The 24,435-nt window shown below is 54.0% G+C and overlaps 11 protein-coding genes across 11 annotated transcripts; 7 read left to right on the top strand and 4 right to left on the bottom strand.

The window, feature by feature from the left end:
• Positions 1 to 420: 420 nt before the first annotated feature.
• DSM5745_07145 (uncharacterized protein) lies at positions 421 to 1,394 on the top strand (the record flags this gene model as incomplete). The annotated part of the gene is made up of 4 exons (XM_026749161.1): positions 421 to 536; positions 636 to 699; positions 752 to 1,243; positions 1,299 to 1,394. 4 exons carry the CDS (start codon positions 421 to 423, stop codon positions 1,392 to 1,394), a joined length of 768 nt encoding a protein of 255 aa, XP_026602251.1.
• Positions 1,395 to 2,292: 898 nt separating this feature from the next.
• DSM5745_07144 (uncharacterized protein) lies at positions 2,293 to 2,998 on the top strand (the record flags this gene model as incomplete). The annotated part of the gene is made up of 3 exons (XM_026749160.1): positions 2,293 to 2,414; positions 2,534 to 2,597; positions 2,699 to 2,998. 3 exons carry the CDS (start codon positions 2,293 to 2,295, stop codon positions 2,996 to 2,998), a joined length of 486 nt encoding a protein of 161 aa, XP_026602250.1.
• A 706-nt stretch (positions 2,999 to 3,704) lies between these two features.
• On the bottom strand, positions 3,705 to 5,768 carry DSM5745_07143 (uncharacterized protein; the record flags this gene model as incomplete). The annotated part of the gene is made up of 1 exon (XM_026749159.1): positions 3,705 to 5,768. One exon carries the CDS (start codon positions 5,766 to 5,768, stop codon positions 3,705 to 3,707), a length of 2,064 nt encoding a protein of 687 aa, XP_026602249.1.
• A 557-nt stretch (positions 5,769 to 6,325) lies between these two features.
• Positions 6,326 to 6,785, top strand: DSM5745_07142 (uncharacterized protein; the record flags this gene model as incomplete). The annotated part of the gene is made up of 3 exons (XM_026749158.1): positions 6,326 to 6,334; positions 6,465 to 6,539; positions 6,633 to 6,785. 3 exons carry the CDS (start codon positions 6,326 to 6,328, stop codon positions 6,783 to 6,785), a joined length of 237 nt encoding a protein of 78 aa, XP_026602248.1.
• A 454-nt stretch (positions 6,786 to 7,239) lies between these two features.
• Positions 7,240 to 9,126, bottom strand: DSM5745_07141 (MIP/aquaporin family protein; the record flags this gene model as incomplete). Its single annotated transcript, XM_026749157.1, has 2 exons — positions 7,240 to 9,042; positions 9,091 to 9,126. The coding sequence occupies 2 exons, from the start codon at positions 9,124 to 9,126 to the stop codon at positions 7,240 to 7,242; spliced, it is 1,839 nt and encodes a 612-aa protein (XP_026602247.1).
• A 1,284-nt stretch (positions 9,127 to 10,410) lies between these two features.
• On the bottom strand, positions 10,411 to 10,917 carry DSM5745_07140 (putative antigenic thaumatin domain protein; the record flags this gene model as incomplete). Its single annotated transcript, XM_026749156.1, has 1 exon — positions 10,411 to 10,917. The coding sequence occupies one exon, from the start codon at positions 10,915 to 10,917 to the stop codon at positions 10,411 to 10,413; it is 507 nt and encodes a 168-aa protein (XP_026602246.1).
• Positions 10,918 to 14,186: 3,269 nt separating this feature from the next.
• DSM5745_07139 (DUF323 domain protein) lies at positions 14,187 to 16,969 on the top strand (the record flags this gene model as incomplete). The annotated part of the gene is made up of 6 exons (XM_026749155.1): positions 14,187 to 14,476; positions 14,536 to 15,215; positions 15,261 to 15,476; positions 15,527 to 16,693; positions 16,756 to 16,837; positions 16,903 to 16,969. 6 exons carry the CDS (start codon positions 14,187 to 14,189, stop codon positions 16,967 to 16,969), a joined length of 2,502 nt encoding a protein of 833 aa, XP_026602245.1.
• Positions 16,970 to 17,199: 230 nt separating this feature from the next.
• On the bottom strand, positions 17,200 to 18,603 carry DSM5745_07138 (D-arabinose 1-dehydrogenase (NAD(P)(+)) ARA2; the record flags this gene model as incomplete). Its single annotated transcript, XM_026749154.1, has 1 exon — positions 17,200 to 18,603. One exon carries the CDS (start codon positions 18,601 to 18,603, stop codon positions 17,200 to 17,202), a length of 1,404 nt encoding a protein of 467 aa, XP_026602244.1.
• A 1,277-nt stretch (positions 18,604 to 19,880) lies between these two features.
• Positions 19,881 to 21,380, top strand: DSM5745_07137 (uncharacterized protein; the record flags this gene model as incomplete). The annotated part of the gene is made up of 1 exon (XM_026749153.1): positions 19,881 to 21,380. The coding sequence occupies one exon, from the start codon at positions 19,881 to 19,883 to the stop codon at positions 21,378 to 21,380; it is 1,500 nt and encodes a 499-aa protein (XP_026602243.1).
• Positions 21,381 to 22,102: 722 nt separating this feature from the next.
• On the top strand, positions 22,103 to 23,088 carry DSM5745_07136 (uncharacterized protein; the record flags this gene model as incomplete). Its single annotated transcript, XM_026749152.1, has 3 exons — positions 22,103 to 22,252; positions 22,314 to 22,591; positions 22,671 to 23,088. 3 exons carry the CDS (start codon positions 22,103 to 22,105, stop codon positions 23,086 to 23,088), a joined length of 846 nt encoding a protein of 281 aa, XP_026602242.1.
• A 626-nt stretch (positions 23,089 to 23,714) lies between these two features.
• On the top strand, positions 23,715 to 24,365 carry DSM5745_07135 (uncharacterized protein; the record flags this gene model as incomplete). The annotated part of the gene is made up of 1 exon (XM_026749151.1): positions 23,715 to 24,365. The coding sequence occupies one exon, from the start codon at positions 23,715 to 23,717 to the stop codon at positions 24,363 to 24,365; it is 651 nt and encodes a 216-aa protein (XP_026602241.1).
• Positions 24,366 to 24,435: the final 70 nt, after the last annotated feature.

Raw genomic sequence — 24,435 nt, 5'->3', positions numbered from 1 at the left:
TTTCGGAGTGACACATTCTCGCCCAGCTCATGAATCCAGACCCTGTTCCTCTTGATCTAGCTTTGGAGATACCCGCCACGTTCTACCCTGTCTTACTTTCCCTACACATGGACAAAGCCCGGCGTATCCAGCATCAGCCCCGTCAGCCAATGTCTCAAGCAGCCCTCTCCTCAGGAAACCTTCTTCTTCCGCCAGGCGAATTGCTCTAAGACATCCTCCAGAGATGACGTTGCGCCGCTCAGACATCTCTCGCCATGCCAGACATAAGATGCTCTGGGTCCCCCGGAAATCGTCCTCCATTATTCTCCAGCTCCCAGCATTCAAGCATTCAAGCTCTCAAGCTCTCAACATCCAAGATCCCCGGCAATCTACCGAAGCACTTCAGCAAATACGTCCCCTTCATTGCCACTCCATCTCCTGATGGCCATGTTCTTCGTTCCTTGTCTTCTTGCCATCATCATGGCCACGACCTCGTTCGCCTGCATCGAGCCCAAGGGAACAGTCCGCTGCCACTTTTTGCTCAATTGCAATGACGAGTATGTTGCGCCCCCAGCCCGACCCTACCTACCTTACTCTATTTAATCGTCCGGACTACAACGTTCGTTACCACTCCTCAACTAACCTTCTTCCTCCAGTCTCATCCCGAACAGTATCAAATGCGGCCTCGCTCTCCACGACGTCAATCGACAGCAAGACAACGTGAGCCCTACCCTCCTTCCTTCCTCTCACCATCCAACCTAACAATCAAAAGCCCACCGCGCAAGAATCCCTCGTCTTCGTGCCCATCGAACTAGACCGCTCCGCGATCGACGCCATATCCTCCTGCAACGCCCTTCCCCTGGAACCACTGCCCACACCTAGCGCGACCGGCGCCCGACCTTATCCAAACGTCTACACCGGCCCTCAGTCTCAGCCTCAGCCTCAACCTCACCGTGGCCCTACCCGCAGCCCAAACAAGAGAGATACCCGTCCATCCGCACGAGATTCCAAGCCCAAGGCCAAGTTCCAGTCCCAGGACGAAGTGGAAAAAATACCTCCTCACGTAAAGGGTCTCGCCACCCTTCTCATCTGCTCTCAACTTATTCTCTGCGTGCTGGCCCTTCTGCTTCTTCTTTACATCGCCCGGCAGGAGTATGTCTTCTTTTCTGCCAGAGCGGCCGCTCATATCATCACCCGCGAGTTGGTTTTCTACGACGACGAGGAGGAGGAGAAGGAGGAAGAGAACAGAGAGCATCAAGACAATGTAAGTCTTGCCCATTTCTTTCTGTTGAAACCATGCTTACAAGGTCGCCGCGCAGGGGATCCTCATCGCTGTCCCCGCAGACGTCCTCCCCTCCGCAACCGACGCCGACGCCGACGCCCTGCCCTCCTCACCCGCCGTATCCACAAGATGAATATACCCCCGACGTGCAAAGCGGGAACTCTCTCTCCAGCAGGTGATCCGGATACTCTGTGTTTATTCCGCTTTTCCTGATGATTTGGTGGATGGATAGGGTAGACGCGGGGGGGGAATACTCTGAGTGTTTTGGACGCTGTTGGCGTTTGCTAGGGGTCAGGGAAGTGGCCAGCAAGGTGCTCAGCAGCTTGTTTAGCAAGATGCACAACAAACTAAGAGGAAGCTGTTTGGTGGCGTTGCTTGGATATGGACATGCCCTAGTCGTGGCTCCTTGGTAGATAGACTGAATGAACGAAGTACATTTGGCGTTTGTAGTTCCTACGTATCGGGATGCATCTGGCAGTCATTCCACACTTAGCTATCAGCGAGCCTCTTCCATGTCCTAACCTGTGCGTGCATATGCACATGCATCTTAACTCTCTAGATCCAGGATCTCGTAAAGTAAAACCTCTGTAGTAAAGCACCCTACCTACTGCAAGCATAAAGACCAGTTATTCCATCAAATACCACCTGCATGAGCCTCCATAATACCACTTGCAAGAGCTGTGCACTTGCACAGCCCGCGGCAATCCTTTCTCCCAGAACAAAGGCGTTGAGACATAGGTATCACCCAGCCATAAACAGGCCATGGACTCTTCCAATTTAGGCCAGCAAGATGTCCATTGTTGCTTGTATAAAGGACGCCCTGACCCTGCATCGCCAGAAATCTCTCGTCCTCAGCGCTCATTCAACCTTCTATCCTCCTCTCTTATTGCATGGTACTCTCGCACCCAATCATCCACGCAAGCATCGCATCGACCCTCGACTCTAGATCCGCTCTACGCCCACCTTTAATCCATAATCCAACTGCGCTCGCTCTCTAGCAGTATCGTCATCCATTTGTTATACCCGACGCCATGGCCCACCCCTTACCCCTCGCGTCCGCATCCCTAAGCCACGGCGCAACCGCCGAGATCCGTGTTTCCGTTCAGCTCGTGCTGGAGGGAGGGGACGGGCGAGCCGGAGGGCCGGGGGAAGGGTATGTCTCCCACTCCCATCCACCTGGGCTGCACCGCGAGCCCGTCTCTTCTATCCATGCCCGGTCCACGTATCCCCTCCGCTACTTCTCACTAACGCTAACGCATGCCTTCCCCCCAGAGCTCCAAGGATCCACTACTACGGCTGGCTCGTTGATATCGATGGTGACGGGGGACGGCGCGATGTATGTTCATGTTCACGTTCACGTTCACTTCACCGCACCTCTCCGTCCCCTGCCATCGATGTTCTCTACTAACTCTTGCGCTCGGTACGTAAACTAACTAGGAAATAACATTCTTCCTCGCACCCACGAACCTGATCCCCGCAACACACCGACTACGCACGTCACCAGCCGGATCGCAATTCACGCGCTGCGAAGACGCAGCGTGTCCGGCTCAGCGGCCACGTCGACCGAGCGATGGCGATGGCGATGGCGATAGCGAAAGCAAAGCTGGGCGTGCGACCGAGAACGAGAGCGCAGCGAGGCCAGGGGGAATACGAATACATTTCCATCATGAGAGCGGAGTGGTTGTTGCTTTTGAGGGTGGGGATGGGGGCTGGTGTTTTGGACACCCGCAACGGTAGATGGGGCTTCGGGTTTGGCAATGCATAAGGGAGAATACCAGGTATGGCAGGAACGGTTGGAGCAGGAGGGCTGAGAGGGCATACGGTATGCATAGCATGGGGCTGGGGCGTGTGGTATTGTTTTGCCAGTGTCCAGTGTAAGGGGCCGGGGGGTTAGAGTCTACCGTATTCCATCAAGATCTGGGTCGATATTATGTATGGATGGGGTTTCCATTCGTAGCCTTGGTAGCTGGGCTCGCAGGATGAAATCAAGCCGTCTACTTGTGCTACAGATCTAGAATACAAGGAGCATGCTAGGGTTACTCACATGCCACAATCAATTTGGGGGGGGCTTCAGTGTACGCACTTGGATAGAGTATGTCAGGCTCCCTTAGGGCTGGTTCAGATCGACAGCCCTAACTTCGGCCTCCGGCTCGGCTTCAGGTCGTCATTTCCGGGTTATGGTCATGGTATCACGCAAATGCTGCACAAGAATCAGCGAGGCTCTCTGCTATCATTTTCTATGAGCCTATAATGTCTACTCAGCGTCTCACTGGGGGAGATGAATCCTGTCCCCGCCTTCTATGGTACTTGCTCGGAAAAGCTCAGACGGCTGACCCGGGCCCATATTAACGCATTATAAGTGCAAATCATTCTCTTCTCATTCAAAAAATTCAAAATGCAAAAACATATAGAACAACGCAATCCAACCTATAAACATACAGCCTTACAAACCTTGATAGTACAACCCCACAACAAGCAAAACCCAACCCAGAACCGGGACACCAACAACGACGCCAAAAACCTTCAGGCAGAGCCGGATCCTATCCTTGACGATCTCGCGAAATTTAAACTCATCAAACATCTCATGCTGAACATCGTCCACCATATTCACGAGCATATTCCTCGCCAGCTCCGCAACCCTCTCTTCCTCCTCGGCGCTATCGATCTCGAGATCCGCCTCGTTGGTGTCCATGCTCCCATAAAAGCGTTCGATTTTTCTAGTCGCGCGGGCGATTTGGCACGCGGCGGTAATGAGTTCCGGGTCGGCAAGGAGAGCCTCGGTGTCTTCGTCGGGATTGGTTTTCATGCGGGCGGCGATGCGCGAAGAGAGCGTTTTTTCCTGGGCGGCGACCTCCTCGTCGGCTAGGGCCATGGGTGAATACTCGTCGTCATAGTCAGCGGCGCCGTCAAGGCTGGTGAACAGCTTACGGAGGCGGGTCTGCCTCGCATCAGGATCTGGATTCCCACGCCGATTACCGTCTGTAGCTTTATCAGCTACAGATTCAGCCGCGTCTTTCTCCATCTGCTCCTTTCGCGCTTGCGCCATGACACCCCCCTTCTCAGCATCCAGGAGATCCTGGATCCGCTCGCGTTCCCACTCCAGAAAGCTAAATGTAACCTGCTCGTCGGGAGACGTCCCGGCTTGAAACTCGCTCCACGCTTTCTGGTCGGGGAGGTACTCCCACTCCTGGCGCGGGAAGATATCCGTCTTACGGACGCGGGGCGCCATGGAGTTCATGGACGGCGAGCAGCGGAAGGTGAACTTGTCCTTCTGCGGGAAGAACCGCGACCATGAGTGTTTGGCCAGCCAGGCCATGTCCCAGTCCATGACGGGTTCCTGGAGCAGGATGGTCTTGGAGTGCGGGTGCCAGAACTCGCGGCAGAATTCTTCGTCGCCCCAGGCGTTTACGTCGGAGTCTATCCAGGTTTTGGGACGGGAGGGGCCGGTGATGGGGGTTCTGTGGATGATGTATGGTTTGCGGTTTATCTTGTGGTTGTGCGTGTAGAAGAGTGAGGTTGAGGGGTCCAGGGCGGAGCTTAGTCGTTTGCGGGTTATTGTGCGGGATATGGACTCGTTGGAGTCGGAGCTGGTGGCTGATTCGGTTTCCCAGGCGGAGTCATCGCCTTCGGATTCCTCTTCAACGTAGAATGCAGACTGTGAGTTAGTGGAGGCAGATCGGGATTCGTACCTTTGGAGGTCATCCTCTTCATTCTCCTCCTCTGGACCTGGAGACTGCAGATGACGATTCCCTTGGTCTGTTTGCTTGTCACTAGGACGTACCGCAACACTGTCTTCTTCGTCCTCATCAATCCAGCAGCTCTCATCCTCATACATTCCTTGCTTGAAGTCGCCCAAGATCTCACCTACCGGCGCCTCCGATATCCCCGAAGACCGCCGGCTAAGTCCAGGCCTCTGCCCAGCACGCACAACCTCCTTCCCCTTCCCCTCATCCTCTTCCTCTTCCTCCCGCTCCCGCTGCTGCTGCAGCCAGCGCCTCAGAGTCTCAACACAATCCATGAGCACCCCACAGCGCCCAAGGTACTCCTCATCATCAAGAGCCATCGCAACCTCCATGCCCTGAGCAACCTTCTCCTTCGCGGCATCAGGCTGCCCCTCAAAGAGCAGCACCTCCGCATCACGCAGAATGCCAATCATGCGGAGGGTCTCCAGGTTCCTTACCCCCTGCTCAACAAGCACCTCAATGGGGTCATCCTTGAGACCTTGCACGATCTTCTCGAGCTCCGCAAGCACGGGCGGCGGTTTGGGCATCAGCAGCTCCAGATCTAGGTAGGGGTCGGAGGCCGAGGGGAACAATTCTTCAGAGGAGTCGGGGCTTGGGGTGCGGTTGGAGTTCAGGAGAGCCATGGTTGTGTGGACGGCTCGTGTGGCCTCGCCGTCCCAGTCGTAGTCGTCGGGGGAGTAGCTGTCGATGGTGTTCTTGCGTCGAGCGCGGCGGCGGGCTGCTTTGGAGGTGAACTTGGATGCGGAAGATGAAGGGGGAGACATCTTGTTTGATTTTGTTAGTTCTGGGTGATCAGTGGAAGGTTCTGTTTGGTGCGATGATCAGTCAAATATTCGTGAGGTCCTGTGGTGGAATAGTGGAATAGCTATGGATAACATGAAACGAAGGAAAGGAGTGTATTTAAGCAGCAGGTCACAAAGAGATCTTGGACAAAAGAACGAGGTCAGTCCGTCTTCAGATAAAAGCTTCTTTATCCGCCTCATTGTGTGGATGTCAAAGCCGATTGTCCCATCCAGTCCTTGATATTCATGGAGCTTCCATGCAGCATGACCATCAACAAAGTAGTGTAGGCACTAACTCCGGCCAGCCCAGCCAAAGTCCGGGCCTGGCCCACGGACCAATAACAAGCTAGACAGAAAGCGGGATAGTCAGCCGCGGGGGCAAACGCAAAGCAACAACGGGAAAAAAAAGATAAGCTGGAAAAAAAAAACCTCCAGTCCAATTTCCCCCGCATCTCAGCAAACACCCTCAAGGCAAACCTCAAGGTCCTCAATCTCAAATCCTCATCTTCTCACCCCATCACCCACTAACATAATTCATCATGGGCAACGTAAGTCCTCCCCTCCAACCCACCAGCCTAACCTCCCAACCGCTCCACATGATCTACCGGCTAAATCCACCGCGCGCCTACTCCGTACGACCTTACTCATGATCCAAGTCCAACTGACAAGCTCACGCAGGGCGCAAAAGCAGCCTCCAAGCGCGAGCGCAACGCAAAAGACACCAAGGGCGCCGGCAAATCGCAGCTGAAAGTCGTACGTCGCTGACCCCGTTTCCCCTTACCCCCCATCCACCCCCCATCCTGTTCCACGTACTCGTGGGCGAAGGTTTGCTAACGGCACCCGCAGAACGAAGCCGCAAAAGACATCCAGTGCGTCGTGTGCCGCGCGACGTTCCTGAAGACGACGCGCGGGCCGGCGCTCACGGAGCACGCGGCGAATAAGCATAGCAAGACGCTGCAGGATTGTTTTCCGGGGTTTGTGGAGGCGGCGAAGAAGTGATCTTTTTTCCTTTCACTTTAGAGGGGAGATGAGATGAGGAGGGGAGAGGGGGGGAGAGGGAGTTTGAATGATGAGCGTTTTCGGTTCGGTTCGAGCGGGATATTTACCTTGAGGGACTATCGCATCGTGTAGCTATGGCTACCTACCTAGCGGAATCTAATTGTTTGCTTTGGTTGTTTCTTGTGGGGTTTGTGTTGGTTGGGAGGATGGTCGTGAGTGAGTATTGTATGGTGATGGTTGATTTACGGACGGAGACATGAGGTACGGAGGGAGGTAAGTTGGGTAACCGGATGGAAGATGTGTCCCATAAATGGGTGGGTTGTCATGATCTATTCATTCCTCGTATCTCCGTATAATACACTAGCAAAACAATCGCTGGCAAAGCAAGCCCGACCAAGAAGATGCCAGGGATGATTTGTACAAGCCTACAAGGTGGTAAGACACCAGCCCTAACCTAGCCAACAACCTTCTCCGCCTCCCTCTCACCCTTCCTCTGCCTCCTGAACCCCTGCCTCAGCCTCCTCCCCCACTTCTCCTTGCTCCTCCGCATCGCCCTCTCGGTCCGCTCCCACGGATAATTCACCGGACTCTCACCACCAGTGAAGATCATAAAGTCATACAGGAAAGCGCCGATGAACGCACCACAGAAGCTTCCAGCCCACGGGCCGTAGAACCAATACGGGTTGAGGAAGAGGTCGCCTCCGTACCCAAGCGCCAGCAACGCAAGACGCGGACCAAAGTCGCGGCTCGGGTTGAGCGATGCGCCGGTTTGGTACGAGAACGTGATGCTGAGCGTGTAGACCATCAGGCCGACGACGAGGGCGTTCATGCCGGCTCCTGGCGGCGCGTTCTGGTCGTCACCGAGCGCGAGGACGGTTACGGTGAGGACGACGGTGCCGAGGAACTCGTTGAAGAAGGCGGTTTGCGGGTTGATCCAGGTGTTGCGCTGGGAGGTGATGAAGGAGTTGATGACGTTTGTCGTGCTGTTTGTGCTGATGCTGAGATACTCGTTGATAGAGTCGTGGTACAGGCCGTACACCGCCAGCGCAGCTACAAAGGCGCCGATGAACTGCGCCGCGAAGTATTCCGGCATCTTGCTTTTCGGGAACCCGCGGTAGAACCAGAGCATGCAGGTGATTGTGGGGTTGAGGTGTGCACCGGACACACCACCAGAAATATAGATCGCCATCATCGCCGCGAAGCCCCAGGCCCAGGCTGTGGTGTTGGGGTTTGTAGTCCCGCCGAGCGTCACGCTGAGATCTGCAGCGAGACCGACGGTAAGCTGTATAAAGACGGCGAGCGACTCGGCGAGGGCTTCGCGGTGGTGCGTGCGGATGACGCTCCAGACGGTGTGGTTGTTGTAGACTTCGTCTTCGACGAGGTCTTGGATGAGCGGGTGCAGGTCCTCAGGGTACGCGGCTTCATCGATGTCGAGTTGGTTGGGAGTGAGGTCTGGTGAAGCGGGTTCCTCTGGGATGTGGATGTCCTGGAGGGGTTCATCACTTAGGTCATGACCTGTCTCGTCGGAGTGCGAGTCACGGCTGGAGTGGCCCTCACCTTCTGGGACGGCAGAGAGTTGTTCTGATGGGAGTCGTTCGAGTTGCACGCCGGAAGGCCGTCTCCTCGCATCAGACGTTGTACGGGATAGCCTCGACGTGCCGGCTTCACCAGTTAGGATCTTGTTCACGAAATTGTTCTCTCGCTGCATCCGCGCATCGTCCACCTCGGCGGCCATCTTCCTCGGATCAGCTTTCTCGATCCGCCCAGCCTCCAGCTCGTTGGGGTCAACATCAAGGCCCTGCTTCTGAGAATTCTCCGCCGGCAGCGGCGGGCGCTCATTCACACGACTCTGCAGAATCTCCTCCTTCGTCGGGACCATCCCCGGCCTCACAACACGAGGCAGAGGCTTCGCCAAACTCCACACGGGCTTCGTGTTCGTAGGCTGCTCATACTCAGGGTTGAGATCGCTGTATCCGGGATGCACAAACGGTTCATGGGCTGTCCGTAGCTGAGACGTATCCTCCGGTCCAGCAAAAGTGAAGTTGCCGCCAGTGCGTTGTGCAAGGGTCGTTCGAGACGTCAGGCTCGGGACACGGTTGCTACGACTTTGTCGTGAGAGTGCTGTGCTGCGATGACGAAGGCCTGACCCTCGAGAGGCTTCCGTCGCCAGACCGGATGCCCGTCGACCCCCGGCGCTGCGTGTTGGCGATGGGCGTGCTTGCGTTCGCTCCTCATCTCGGACTCTAGTTGCTTCGGACTGAGGCTGTCAATAATCATCCTCACTCTACAGATGGGATAAACATACCTGAGCCCGTGGTCTGGATGGCTCTCTTTCCGCCATATTTCAGTTCAATAGTAACAGGTAAAAGCTAGGTGGAGCGAGCCATGGACGGCGTCAGGGGCAGGTACACTGTAAATAATGACAGGAACCGACAACGGAGGCATCACATAATCCAGATATCCGCGGAGTACGGCAGGTACTTCCAAGCTGTGCGGCAGCCGCTGATTCAACGTTACGCAATGTCTCCATTGTGATCGCGGTGGATGTCAAGTGGAGTGGAGTTGGCTGTGTATTCTTTTCCTCATCGGGAGATCCGGGTGTTCATCGATGGATGACATCAGTCGAACTAGTCTCACGTTCACTCCCACGCTCAAAATACCATCTAATGTTGATGGAGCAGAACATTCTCAAAGATAAATTGGAATAGCTAATAGAATTCATCAAAACAGGCCAGTGTCAAGAAACAAGCTCCGATCAGCCAACGCCAAGCCTTCAGGTCAGTTGGTAGCCGAGGCCAAATTCCATCGCTGCTTTTACCGGCAACGTGGAGCCGGCGACGTTACGATGATGTACCTCGACTCCAATTCTCCAATTCTCCGAAGTTCCAACCATCCATCCGGATGCAATTGCACAAGTTTCTTATGCCTGCTGAGCCCAGCATGTCTGACCAGGTCGGCCGGTGAATTGAGTTATCGAGTTGTTTCGACACGGTTTCTGAGACTCCAGTAATGGGATCCCATGGTCCGCCCTTCTGCACAGCGGTCGGCTGAGCTTTGACCCCGCGTTCGTCAGAGGTGACGGGGATGGAGAACGCATGTTTCATCGCTGTTTGAATCAAGCGCTTAGACAGTATCCATTCGGAAGCTATAGATGGGGTAGAGAGGCAACGGTTAAAGATAGAACCACGGCCAGCGATTCCTCGCCCGAAGGAACACCGTTCGATGGCAAATTCCAGTTGACTAATCGCATTGACAGATTCTGCACTTCGGGATTCAACTGGGCAAGCACAGGAGACAGGAAGATTTCTACGATTGTCCAAGTCAATTCAGTAGGGTTTGAAGTCGGCTACGATATCTACGCGTGCTTTGAAGTTTCATCAAGTTGATAAGTTTTCATTTCGGTCTAAACTAAACAAAGTGTCCAACCCAAGGTATCTTGTATCCATTGCGCCAAGTTCCTTTCTCATAAAAACCGTGAGCGCTTGCTAGAGCGCATCCGTCATGAGTCGTAAGACCGCCTGCCTGGGCGAGGGCCAGCCTGGTTGTAGGTGTCCAAGAGAACGTCGGGATATAAAAGAGCGACTTGACGTTTCGAGGAAGCTTTCATCTGGTCTGCCGCCTGAGCTTAACCAAGGGTCAGGGTGTAAGCAGCGCTGGTCGAGCAGGCACGGGTGTTGTGATCGTCAGGGAACTGGTAGGACTCGGAGCAGTTGGCGTCGCCGGGGGCGCAGGTGACGGTGTCGCAGGAGCTGTCGTCGATGGTGACGCCGAAGCCCGCGGCGATGAGCGGCGAGTTCGCGTTCAGGTTGATGCTGGACATGTCCCAGAAGAGGACATTGCCGGCCTGGGTGTACTCGTACTGCAAGACGTCGGAGCCGTCCTGGGTGCAGCCGAGCTTGATGGAGACGCCGCCGCCGTTGGGGTTGGTCTGCCAGGTCTCCTGGTAGGCTTGGCCGGAGGGCAGGGTCACCATGGGCGACGAGGTGGCCGAGACGGACCAGAGGTAGACGTCCTGGGACAGATTGTTGATGATGGTAACACCACCGCTGATGCCGCGCGGGACGGCGTTGACGGGGAGGGCCGAGGCAGTAGCCAGGGTAGCAGCGAGGCTGAGGATCTTGCTGAAAAGCATTTTGAAAGAGTGGTTTTCTTGTTGTAGTTGGTGACGAGGTTGATCCAAGTGGTTCAAGGATTGACAGAGTCTGATCAAAGGAGTGTGATTCAAAGGATGGTGGGAGGTTCAACCTCAATTCTTCAAGGAATGAATGAGCTGTGTTGCAAAAAGAAAAGAGAGAATGAGCGAGGTAGGACAGGCTATTTATCTCCGCCATCAGGAACACATGGATCTCGCGGAAACCTCGGACGCTGGTCAAGATTTTCGAGCTGGCCGACGCCCGGTGGGCCAAAGAGTGAGACATCAGATTCATTGTTGCTGGATCTCTGATGGACTTGCGCCACGTTAGTGCCGATTTCAGGCACACCATCATATTTTCCCACGGCCAATCAGAGACTGCGCTGGTGGATAAGTGACTTTGGTACCTGGCTGTCGTGGCCAATCACGATACAATTGATTCCTGAGACTGGGGCCACGTTTGAGCCCTGAAACCGTTGGCTGGCGGTTCTTTCACCCAACACTAAAGGAAATCTCGCAAGGCCGCGAGTCCACTCTCGTCGATGCTGTTCTAGATCGCTGGGCTTTGCTGGGCATGGCTGAGCAGAGGATCTGTCATTGTTCATTCTTCTGCATCTTGTGAGGAGGATAAAGAGAGATGTCTCGCGACCGTGGTAGTTGGGCTTGGATAGATGTCGCGGAGAGCCAGGCACCAGGAACCAGAAGTAAACTGTAAACTCCAACAATGAAAAAGTTCACCTGCCATGGGTGATGAGGACTCGGAGTGAGAAACCACGGTGTGCTCGGCAGTTTTCTGTGGTGGATCCAGCAACAGGCGCCGTACGGGCGAGACCGACCAGCGTTCGTGGCCACCCGAACAAGCGGTTCGCAACCACACCCGATGTGTTCCTGACAGCACCCATGTAAATCGCGGAAGATTTTCTCTATGTTAATTTGTCCTTGGCAAACCAGAATGCAAGCAAGCCGTGGGTATTGTCTCCGAGTACAATTCGTCTTGGTAGCTATCCCGGCCGTGGTTGCATAATTGCATTCCTTTGTCGAGGGTGAAAATCCGCCACCACGCTGTTTCCACCATACAACCCCACGAGAGTCTGGGTGGCTCGGGAGTTGAGAGGTTCGTCATGCCGTGCAAACTGGTGGAACATGCGCGCGGAATGGGAATTTCCTCGAGGAGTCGAATGAGTCGGGCTCGAAGAGCTCGCTCTCGACCCTGGTGGATGTGATGTGGATTGCTCTAATTCGTGGTTGTTTCGTAAAGCGAGAGAAAAGTTTGCATCATCCTGGACCGTGCTCGGACTTATTTGGTTAGTTAATTCGTACCTGAGATGAGCCAAGGTGCTATCACATGTACCTGCAGAAAGAACAGCATCGCAGAGGCTCGGAGATGACGGTTGGCATTGGACTGAGATGTCGACTCCGAGTCACATGCCGGCTTTGATGCGCTGGCTTTGATGCCTGATTACTGAGGTGTCTATCTAAAACTCCTCCAGTAGAGCTTGAATCCGGATGGCCCGGAGCTGTTCACTGGAGGGTTTGAATTGCCTCCGAGAAGGTCGGTATTACAGAGGTCTGACCGTCCTACAGACTTGTAGACGGAAGATTTGGTCCCCTGATATCATCGTTGGCAAGTAGCCCGGTCGTCCCTCGCTAAGGCAAGTGAAGCGACTGGAGGAGCCAGGCAGATAGGAATCGCCTCTGTATCGGGCATCCCAACGTCCAAGCTGCCAGAGCCATAGAGCATGGGCCATTGGTACCATGTCGGCATTATCTATGCTGTGTCGCGCTACTCTTCTGAGCATTCGCATGAGCTCAAGGTATCAGTATCACCCCAACGCTTCCCCTCAACCGGGCATTGGAAGCTGTGCCCAGTGCTGCAGACGGGTGGAAGTAATATTATGTGAGTCATAAAGCATGCCCCGACTTTGCCCGCCTAGAAGCAGCATTTCTCAGTGCTCATGGACAACGCAGTAACGCTTCCTGTTCGATCAAGCAGTGGATCAAAAGCCGTTCGGGACTCCAGGATGCTCATCCCTGCGCCTTGAGATATATGTCGTACGATTTTACTGAGCGCAACTTGCACGTATGACCACTGGGACTCATCTACTGCCAGTGTTGGGTCTTTAGCGTTTCGTAGGCCTTTCCGGTTGTTGATCAGCTAGTTGGTCCTAGAACGGTAGGCAACTTAAGTTACTTTGAGACTAATCTCCGGGTTCTTAATCGATATTAAAAGCAAGCGAGAGTCGGCCTTTATTGAGCGTACGTTGCTTAGTATGGAGTTGAAGGTTCGAGACTGCTGCGCTAACATGGTGGTAAGCATGATGCAGTGTAGAGGAAACTTCAAAATATATTGCGAACACCAGATGGTTTTGAGGACGAAAGGATAGGTTATTGTTGTACGCGATTGGTTAAGATGATGTGGATTGACGAGCGTCTCAGAGCCTGAGCTCTAACATGCATACACTGGTCGAGGAAGCATCTAATTAGAGGAAGAGCTGTCGAAGGTTGAGGTTGGGGAGTTCAAGCTTCAAGTCGTTCCTGGATTGACGCCTTACTTGCCTGAGCCCTGAGGCGCCAATGAGGGGTAGGTCAAACAGAGCAAACAAGTGCAAACTGCTGCAAAGTATGCAAACCTGGGCTGATGCCTCCGCTACGTCACCACCCGCGATCTGCGCCAGCAGCGGCTCCGTCAGCGAATCCGAGCAGCATCTGAGCCAATAGCACGGCCGAGTCGCGGTTCTCATGGTCAGCGACATCTTACTTGCAGCCAGGGCAAGTTCTGGACTGAATCATAGCTGGCGTTTCCCCTCACAATGGCTGCTTTCGGCAGGTCCGTGCGGGGGCAGGGCTGTCTCTTGACTGTCATGCGTTTCGATTGACAATTCCATTTGATACAACGAGGTGTCTCTGATCTGTCCTGATGTCACTTTCATCGTCGTCGTCCAATCTCATTACCTCACGATGTGGGCTGTTTGCATCCTGGCCAGGCCCGGGATGAGCAGGTTAAACTTCCGCGGACATTGGACGGGGTGGTCTGAAGCAAGGTCAGGAAGCTATTTCCAAGCAGCCGCGGATTCCGTTCCTGCTTCCCTTCGTTTCTTCACGATGCTCCGCTGAATAAAACAATCTCTCCTCCATTTACCCCTCCTCTTTATCCTACATCTCGCACCTCTTACCCTCGTTTTCCGCGATCAGACCTCTACAACCGCAACCCCCGCAGTGTGCAGTATCCTTACCCTCTCCCGTTCGCCGAACACATCAACATGAGTCCGATGGCATTGTCACCCAAGAGGGTGGACATAGTCGACATCCGGGAGAATGACATGCAATTCTCCCTCGTTAGCGAGATCGAGAAAGGCCTGAACCTTTCCGACGGGGCTCGGCGGCGGTCATTACCGACCATGCTCCTCTACGACTCCGAAGGGCTGAAGCTGTTCGAGAAGATCACGTATCTAGACGAATATTACCTGACAAACGCCGAGATTGAGGTGCTGGAAACGCATTCTCGACGTCTCGTTGAAAAGATCCCTAGCAACGCACAGCTTCTAGAGCTCGGTAGTGGGTACGTCTTCAAGCTCGTTCAGAATTAACACCGTTCTGAGGCGTCTCTAACCTGCACAGAAATCTCCGAAAGATTGAAATCCTCCTACGCGAATTTGAACGGGCCGGAAAACCAGTAGACTACTACGCCCTTGATCTCTCCCTATCCGAACTTGAGCGCACTTTCTCGAATGTCGCTGTTGAAGAGTATAAGAGTGTTGGATTCCATGGTCTTCACGGGACATACGACGATGGGCATACCTGGCTAAGTGACCCCAAGAACAGAGAGCGGCCGACGGTTGTTCTGTCCATGGGCTCCTCATTAGGAAACTTTAGTCCGCCCGAGGCAGCGGCATTTCTCGCTGGATTTGCCAAGCTCATGAAGCCATCTGACATGATGGTCATCGGGCTTGATGCTTGTGAGGATCCACAGCGGGTATACAAAGCCTACAATGATTCAGCTGGAATTACACGGAAGTTCTACGAAAATGGCCTTGTCAATGCCAACAAGACTTTTGGTCGCGAAGTCTTCCGACCTGAGGAATGGGAAATTGTCACTGAATACGACGAAGTCGACGGCAGGCACCAGGCTTTCTACGCACCCACAAAGAACTTGACTATCTGCAATGTCCATCTCAAGCGGGGCGAGAGGATCATTTTCGAAGAGGCATTTAAGTACGGCTCAGAGAGACGAGAGAAGTTGTGGCGTGAGGCTGGCCTGCTTGAGGCTGCTGAGTTCGATAGCAGCTCTGGCGATTACCGTACGTTCCCTGGTTATCCAATAGATTTATACTAACCTGAACTAGATCTACATCTTCTGCAGTCGGCAGCTCTGAACCTACCGCTTGTGCCATCCCAGTACGCGGCTAGCCCTATTCCCAGCTTAGATGACTTCCAGTCGCAGTGGACTGCATGGGACATTGTTACGAAAGCAATGATCCCGCAAGAAGAACTGCTTTCAAAGCCGATCAAACTACGAAACTCTTTGATATTTTACCTAGGACATATTCCCACATTTGCTGGTGAGCTCGCATACCCCGCGTTTCCTGTGACTTTGCTCACTTCAGCTCAGATATCCACTTAACCCGTGCGCTGAGTGGCAAGCCGACAGATCCAAAGTCGTACCAATTAATTTTTGAGCGAGGCATTGACCCAGACGTTGACGATCCGGAGAAGTGCCATTCCCACAGTGACATTCCTGACGAATGGCCATCGCGTTCCGAAATCTTAGACTACCAAGATCGGGTAAGGAACAAGATACGACCCACGCTCAATCTGGCTGGCCTCTCCCAGAACAGGACGTTGGGCGAAGCCCTGTGGATAGGATTCGAGCACGAGGCTATGCATTTAGAAACTTTCCTTTACATGCTCATTCAAAGCGAGAGAGTTCTTGCTCCGCCAGCAATTACAGTACCGGACTTCAAGAAGATGTTCCTTGACGCTCGGCAGAACGAGAAAGCGAACAAATGGTTCGCTATACCAGAGCAGACTCTATCGATCGGGCTTGACTGTTCGGAAGACTCAATGCCTGAGTCATCATTCGGATGGGATAACGAGATACCCAAGCGCACCGTGACGGTCCGACCGTTCGAGGCGCAAGGAAGACCCATCACAAACGGTGAATACGCCCGGTACCTTCAAGAGAATGGTATCTGCGAGTGGCCAGCCTCCTGGATCATGACCGATCAACAGGATGGGGTTGCGCACGGCAGCACCGCAGCCGAGGATTTCCTAACCGACTTCTCTGTCAGAACTGTTTTCGGCCCTGTGCCGCTGAAACTCGCTCAGGACTGGCCAGTAATCGCGTCATATGAGGAACTCGAGCGTTACGCCTCATGGATGAACTGCCGCCTGCCCACATTCGAAGAAACGAAAAGCATATACGCCCACGCAGCCCATCTAAAGAAAACTGCCACGAATGGCACAGCCGACGGAGCACCAACCAACGGACTGAAGAATGGCTATCACAAGCCCCATCTCAGAAACGGCACCATCAAGACTCACCCGTCCGCAACCCAGCCCGTCCTCCCACCCAGCACCTCTGCGCCGTCACCACCCGTCTACATCGACCTCACAGAATGCAACGTCGGATTCAAGAATTGGCATCCCACGCCCGTCATCCAGAACGGCGACAAATTAGCCGGTCACGCAGAGTTCGGCGGCGTCTGGGAGTGGACTTCGTCGCCGCTCGAGCAGCATGAGGGCTTCAAGGCTATGGAAATTTACCCCGGCTATACCTGTTAGTCTTGCTCTTGCCTCCAACACTTCTTCCCCGTACTGACTCGTTTCCGTTTTCTCTAGCCGACTTCTTTGACGGAAAGCATAATATCATCCTCGGTGGTTCTTGGGCTACGCATCCCCGGATTGCGGGGAGGACGACGTTGTAAGTTTCCTTTGGCAACGCACGGATCCTAGATTGAAACTACAGGCTAACGCGCACTCCCTCAGTGTGAACTGGTACCAGCGCAACTATCCTTACCCATGGGCTGGGGCCCGACTTGTCCGGGACATTTAGGGCCTGTGACTCCCAAGTCGAGGCGACGTCTTACTCTGATTTAGGATACCTACTGTATGTAGAAGATAGAGAAACCATTTTTGGGCAGCTGAACTCGATGATGGTCGGGTATCAGAAATACATTATGTTTTAACTTTGGCTAAGGTTGTTCGCACTACTAACGTAGAAAGTCAACAAGACCCGCCTTATTTACGTACCGTAGAATATTCACAGTATGTTTAAAACAAAGCTCACAAAGACGGAACGTTGCCCGCGGGTATCTCGATCTCTTGCTCATGCGCATCCAGCGGCGGCGTCATCATAGCCTGCTCGGCATCCGGTAGGACCGAGGTAGAAGACTTCTCCGGTTCCTGGTTAAGCGCGGCTATATGCTCGGCGGGTAAGGTATTGACGAAGTCTGGGCCCGGGCTAGGCCATGTGTAATCGACCCACGTGGGCGAGAGAATTGACTGGATCTCTTTTGCGAGCGATAGGATACGGCTGCGGCGCTTACGAGACCACACGCGGTCTGTGATTATACCGTCGGATGGGGTAAGGATGGCTGGTGCGCTGGGGGCGGATGGAATGGAGGCTGCTTCGGCTTTGTTTTCAAAGTACTCGGTGTCGTTGTCGTCCTTGTTCTCGAGTCCATCGACGATACTGTGCCAGACACGGAGCGTCTCGGTTAATTCTTCGATGTTGCTGACGCCCATGACGCTCACGCCTAGCCGTTCGCCGGTGCCCATGCTGGCGACGGAAAGGAAGCTTGGGTCCGAACCCGGGGTACGAGCGAGAGGAGGCCCAAGGGCGCCGCCCTTTGCACCTTCGCGAAGCCATGATTCAAGTGCGAACCGAATCGCGATGACTTCGATCTTCTCGCCTTGTGTATCCGCCCACTCTGCCGCATTGTGAATGGCTGTCCGAAGACCGTCTGGTGCCGGGTGGAAATCGCCCATGCTCCCAATTGGCACGCCCTTCCTTCGTAGCAGACCCATGCCAAGAGGCGATGCGTTCGGGATGACATCCACGCCGGCGGCTGTAAGGCGCGGAAGACCCTGCGTCAGGAGTCGCGTGTTTTGAAGAGTAAAGTTGGCGTAGGACATGACCGCGTCAAGCGGCTCGCCGGTCTCACGAAGGACTAACTCCGAAAGGTCACACAGCACATTCACAGGGTATCCCGAGATGCCCACGTAGCGGATGGTACCCTCTGTATCACGGATGCGCCGAAGCTCGCGCACCGCGTCCAGCACCTCCGCGGCAGGAACAAACTCAACATCATGGCAGTATACCACGTCCAGGTATTCAGTGTGAAGACGACGCAAACTCCGCGCGACGCTTTTCCGAACCCATTTCGGTGAATAATCGAACGACGAGCCGGCGATCCGTCCGACCTTGGTGAGGAGATGATACGAGCTTCGGGGAAAATTCGACTGCACGAAATCGGTGGCGAGAGCGCGGCCGAGGAGATTTTCCGCAGGGCCATAGTAGGGAGAGGTATCGAAGGCACGAACACCGCTAGCGAGTGCACGGTGCACCAGTTCGGTCGTGGGAAGGGCATAGGGGTCCTCGTTGTACTGCGAGTTGAAGGTCGCGGTGCCCATGATCAGCGGCGGCAGGGTCGCCGATAACGGAGCGCGGACGGTGTCTTGGGCCATTGTGAGCACCAAATGAGGTAGAGAAAATTGCAAAAGAAAGGACAGCGGTGCTCTGCACTCGCTTTCAAGGAGGTGCCGCAGAATATGTAGGAACAGGAGAGGAGGGCGAGAAATTCAGGACTGATAAGGGGAGCCGCGGGGCGAAATCTTTTGGTCTCCGATCTCCAACCGAAAGAACGGAGGAACCCCACCGGATGGCGCCATGGCTGGAGCAGATTAGCTTTGTGGTTATGGAAATGGAGGACGAATGGCGATGGGAGCCAGAGGAATGTGCACGGGTGATGGTCGGGATTGTGGAGGACAGAATGAAAAGCTGAGTTCTATTGACGGCTCGATGCGGACCTTGACTGCAGGATCAGACCCCGCAGTACATTGTCGTTGACATCGAGAGACCCTGAATCAACATCCAGAAATCATGTCGTTCCTCCCTCGTCGCCCATTTCCTTCAGTTAGTCATGATCGAGCTCCAGAATCGCCTTCCAGATCTCACCCATTGTATCTCAGGCTGTCTCTTCCGCTCTACGAACTACGCCTCGCCGCACCAAAGAATGAAGCAACTATAACCGGAGAATCCTACGCCGACAATGCCAGTGGGGGCTTTCCCAGATCTGAGCGATAAGACTGAGAAACCAGAATATCCTCCTTGTGGAATCAATGTATATGGGGTGAACTGTACACAATTTGAAGTCTACGGCAAAAGAGTCACCTCCTCGTGCCCCAGTCTCCAGAAGCATCGTTTTGCGGGGCCGCTTGGAGGTGGCGATCTGCCTAAGAAGATTCGCTTATCGCCGATCGGACTCAACTAGCACGTCTCGATGGTTAGATCGAAGCGCTGCAGTACCGATCAGATCCCTCGCGGCGATAAGAACAACCTGGACCACCAGTCTACTTTTCTCCCATATCAGCGCTCGGTTTGATGCGATGAGTACGGACATGAGGGTATACCTACGGAGTCCAGCGTGCCGAGACCATGGCCCAGATCAAACCTGAGGCTCATAAGCTTCTACGCTGAATACAATGTGCAGTCTGCACAGTGTCATAGAGTACTGAGAGCCTTGAGAGGGAGGCTCACCCCACCTTCCAATGTACTCAGTTAGCGCCACCTAATAAGCACTGATTTGATTTTCATGGCTTGCCGGTATGCACGCTGACGTGGTTGGGTGCCGGAGGGGCTTGTCCTCCGCACAGACAGCTCACCTCCCATGTGCGCAGGCTACATCACCGTCATGCAAGCCCTTTTCCGTCAAGCATGAGCGGAATATCGAAGTTGAAGCATTATGACCGTCTTGGGAATCCGACGAATGAATTCAATATCGAGTCGAGAGATCCACCAGCGAGTGCGACGGCTGATTCAAAGTCAAATACTCGGTCACCTCCTTCGAATCGCCATCTCTCTTCTTCTCTTACCGCTAGACAATACAGTCATTTTTGTGGCGGAGGTTGCGTGGTTCCTTTCACCGTACTCGCTGTGGCTGAGTACAATCAACGGAAGACATGCGATACTGCGAGATGTGCAATTTCGCCCAAAGACCATCCTCGTTACCGGGGTAGATAGCCCTCACGGCCTACGTATCGCACGTTGCTGGTATAATGAGGGCCATCGGGTGGTGGGTGCAGCTATCAAGGAGGCAAGGTTCGCCTCAGGAGAGAGCATGTCGAAAGCCCTTGTGGCCTACTACCGCATTCCGAACTCGCAGTATGTCTCGAGGTTGCTGGATATAGTACTGAGGGAGAAAGTGGACATATGGATCCCATGCTCGCAAGATACTTCCGCCATTGACGACGGCATGGCAAAGCAAGCAATCGAGAGCAGAACGAGCTGCAAGTGCGTAACTCTCGACACCGAGCTGGCATCTCAATGGAACCAAACAGAGTCATTCGTCCAGTATCTCATCGACCATGGCCACCCAGTTGTCGAGAACCATCAAGTCCAGTCGCGTGACTCTATCCACAGAATTCTGCATCGGTCGCCGACGAAGATCTATCACATACGCCAGACAGTTCCAGGCAACAATGGGGAGAAAATAATCGTCTTGCCGAAGAGAACCCTAAGCTCAACCTACTCTGAAGTCAGCGAAATCAAGGTCTCCAAAGACAGTCCATGGGCTATGGAGCAGCATGCGCGTCTCGGAGAGTTCGTCGCGGAGGTGTTGATCATTCGCGGTCATGTCACTGCTATCAGAGTCCATCCTGCCGGTCGAGAATCGGACTGCGGATGTTCACGCTTGAATGAAGGACTTTCAGCGGCAGCCCGTCAGGTCATGGAAGACCTCGCATGTAAAGGTGGCCATCGATTAACCGGACACTTCCTCGTGCGATTGATGGTTGACGAAGAACTGCATTTGAACTCGGTTCGCTATGAGGTGCGCATTGCAGGCTGTGCGCAAGGCGCGGCTGCCATTGCACGACTTTTGCAGGATACGCCTTCGCGCACTCTGGTCGACGGATACTTGACTATACTACCAGAGAATGCACCTGGCGCATTGGTAAATGGCCTCAACCGTCCTGAGATTAGCATAAGTATGCTCTCGCACCGACCGAGCTTTTATGAGGCATTCAAGAGCTATGCCACTCGCGATATTAATCCTGCACTGTGTCCTCTAGCACAACAAGTTAATTGGGCTATGGATGAAGCAGCAAAGCTCGTACTGTTCTGGACGAATTGGCGATTCTCAATCACGGATCCATTGCCATGGTGGTGGCATAACCATGTTTCGTGGCCATTGACAGAGCTGGATCTGTTGCTCCAATCGATCAAGCGAGCTTTAGCCTCGTAATGTAAGATTCTGTCCTCCATATGATTAGGTAGCAACTTCATCTCGTGAAATTGAGTGTGGATTCGGTAGGCGCAGCGAGGTGAACTGCGGATCACAATCTTCGGGCAATTTTCCTTGATTAGAAGCACTTAATCCTGTGTGCTTAGCTGTTTCAGGGACAGATAAATGTTTCACCAGTTGTATAGGGGCAGAGTTAAGGGAAAGGAGGAGATCGAAAGCCTTAGGCAGTGTACAAGAAAAAGGAACCTTGAAGCCCACGAGCGATCATTGACGGGCACGAGGTGGGTGATGACGTAAGGCATCTATTTCTGGATTTTATGCCTGCTAGGTTCCAGCATTCAAAGTTTATGAAAAATGAAAATAATATTGAGTGCACAGCCTCTTGAACTCTTCAGCTCAAGAATTTTCTTTTTCAATATTGACTTGATCATCTTTGCAACTGAGCCGGCCGATCCGGTTGCTTTTTCGAGTTTTGTCTGACGAGCGCCAGCGATTAGACTAGTGTCCGCGCGTTGCCCGTTCCACCAGCTGTCATACACGCCGTAAACAACGAGCGGAACCAGCCAGATCTCACAGCCTCAATCCTTCCATCTCTCAGACTCACGCCAGAACCTTCGAAGTAGATTCGAGATTCGAAGAACTTGCTTTCTTGCTACACCTTTCTCCTCGCTCTCCCAATATACACGAACGTCAAATCCAGATCTACGAATTTACCATCCACGATGCGGCGACCGTCATTCAACCCCGGGCGGACGAAGAATCTCATCCATGGCCTTCAAGGCTTCTTGATCTTCCTCGCATGGGCGCTCACTATCGCTGTATTCACAAAGGGAGGCGGTATCGATGGACGGACGGCGTACTATTTCGCTTTGGTAAGCTGTGGACGAGCTTTGACTGCGAGAGCGACAATTCTAACCATACCGGTTCTACCAGTGTTGGTTCAGCATTCCCGGTCTCATCTATCTAGTCGCCGTGCCCATGTGGCCTCGCGCTCGACGATTCGGAAACGTCTACGCTTTTGCGACCGTCGACTGTCTCTACGTCCTCCTGTGGTTTGTCGCCTGGATTTGCATCGCCAGCTACGTAACACAAGGCAAGAGTGAGGGCAAGGACGACAGCGATTCGAAGGACAGCGACTCGGAAGAGAAGAAGAGCGGGTGCGACAACTGGAAGTATGGCAGCGCCAGCAAATGCCATGTTAGCACCGCTACGTGCGTGATGGGAGTGGCCATCTTGTTCGTCCTCTACCCTTCTAGGTATTCAAGCTTCGCTAACACTGCTCACCCCTAGCGTTCTCTTTCTTATTACAGCCTGGATGTCTTTCCGAAACGTCATGCATTTCCGCCGGACCGGTACCCTGCCCGACGCTGTCTCTGACCCCACCTTCGCCGCACAGAGCAAGGCTGCGTTCTCCTCGAACCCCGCTCAAGACTTTGAAGAAGAGGACGACTTCCGCTCTCGCGCCGGAATGGGCTCCTCGCTTCGCGACCGCGATGAGGACTACGCGCTGCTACACCAAAGCGAAGTGGACGACCTCGGAAACCCTGGCGGACGCGGCGCCTACGACCCGACCACCTCCGGCGGGACCGTCCTGCATGACTACAATGCCAGCGAGTACGGTAGCACCAGCTACGGCGGTGCCCATGGCCAGCACTACGGGGCGCCCTCAGAATACGACTCGACCGTGAGCGGGTACGGCCACCGCTAAACCAAACAACCTCCTCTCCGATTACTTCCTTCCTCTTTTCCCCCCTGACATGACCATGGAGCGGAGTTGGGCGCCTTTCAGCTTAGTGCTGTGCTATTACGTGTTTAGGTGACTTTGGTACATGAACCTTGTCTGTGTTTGCGGTTTCGGCGATGATTTTGCGACGGTTGAGTCGTCTCAATTGCGCGTCTTGTTTCTGACGATTGGATGACTCTCAGATTGGGATTCCTATGTGGTTTGACCTGATGTATAGATAAATCTTGATTATTTAGCCTCGTAAAAATAGTTATAGCGTTTGTCTGACACCCGCGTATTTCTTCAGGCACATGCGTAGTTCCGGCAGTAAGATACCGCTCTGGTTATTGTTGGGGCCACCGCCCGGTCTGGACAGCTTGCGGGTATCCGACCCCATTCACTCCAGACTCCAGAGCTCAATTCAGCGACAACATATCTCCTTGACTCGGCTGAACCGCACATATAAGGCCTGATTGAGACCCGGCTGGAATTCTCGGTTTCCAATTCGCAAATATCTTCCAGTCCTTGAGTTGCCTGCCTCCTTATACCAACACCATCCAGACCACCTATACCTCCGCAACAACAAACCAACCCACGAACAAACAACCAAAATGGCCCAATCAATCGACATCTTCAACCTATATCCCCTCGTCCTCGACCCCGCCTCAAAAGCCATCTCCCTCTCCACCAACTCAACCTACACGCCCTCCCAAACAACCGCCGCGAACGCCGAACTCTCCGCCCTAAACACCCTCCACCGCAGCCTCCTCTCCCTCGAAAACACACCTGCCATCCCTCCACCCCCCCTCCCACTCAACCCCAAGCGCTCCGCCCAAATCACCAAGCTCCGCGACAGCGCCAACACAGCCTACCGCAAGAACAACCACGCCGAGGCCGTGCGTCTTTACACATTCGCGCTGGAGATGGCGATCGCCCGGCCGGGGTGGGAGCCCGTCGCTGTTGCGAGGGAAGAGCTTTCTGCGCTGTATGGGAACCGCGCGCAGGCGTACATGGCGCAGCAGCTTTGGGTTGAGGGGCTTGTTGATGCGCGGGCTAGCGTTGAGGGGAAGCCAGTCGGTAATGTTAAGGCTTGGTGGCGCGGCGGCAAGTGTCTTGCGGAGATGGGGAGGTGGGAAGAGGCCAAGAGCTTTGTCAATCGGGGACTTGAGCTTGAGGGGAAGAATAGCGAGGGGGCGAAGGAGTTGGTGCAGTTGCTGGCTGAGGTGGAGGAGGGACTTAAGAGGGAGAGGGGGGGTCAGTAGGTCTGGACGCAATGGGATACTGATGTTATGATGGACTCTGTATAGGGCTTGTTTGTTTATGTCTTGTTAT

This window comes from Aspergillus mulundensis, assembly GCF_003369625.1.
Source record: "Aspergillus mulundensis strain DSM 5745 chromosome Unknown scaffold_7, whole genome shotgun sequence".
NCBI classification, from domain to species: Eukaryota; Fungi; Ascomycota; class Eurotiomycetes; order Eurotiales; family Aspergillaceae; genus Aspergillus; species Aspergillus mulundensis.
Note: the sequence above shows the minus strand (reverse complement) of the source record. Positions and strands in the feature narration are given on the sequence as shown.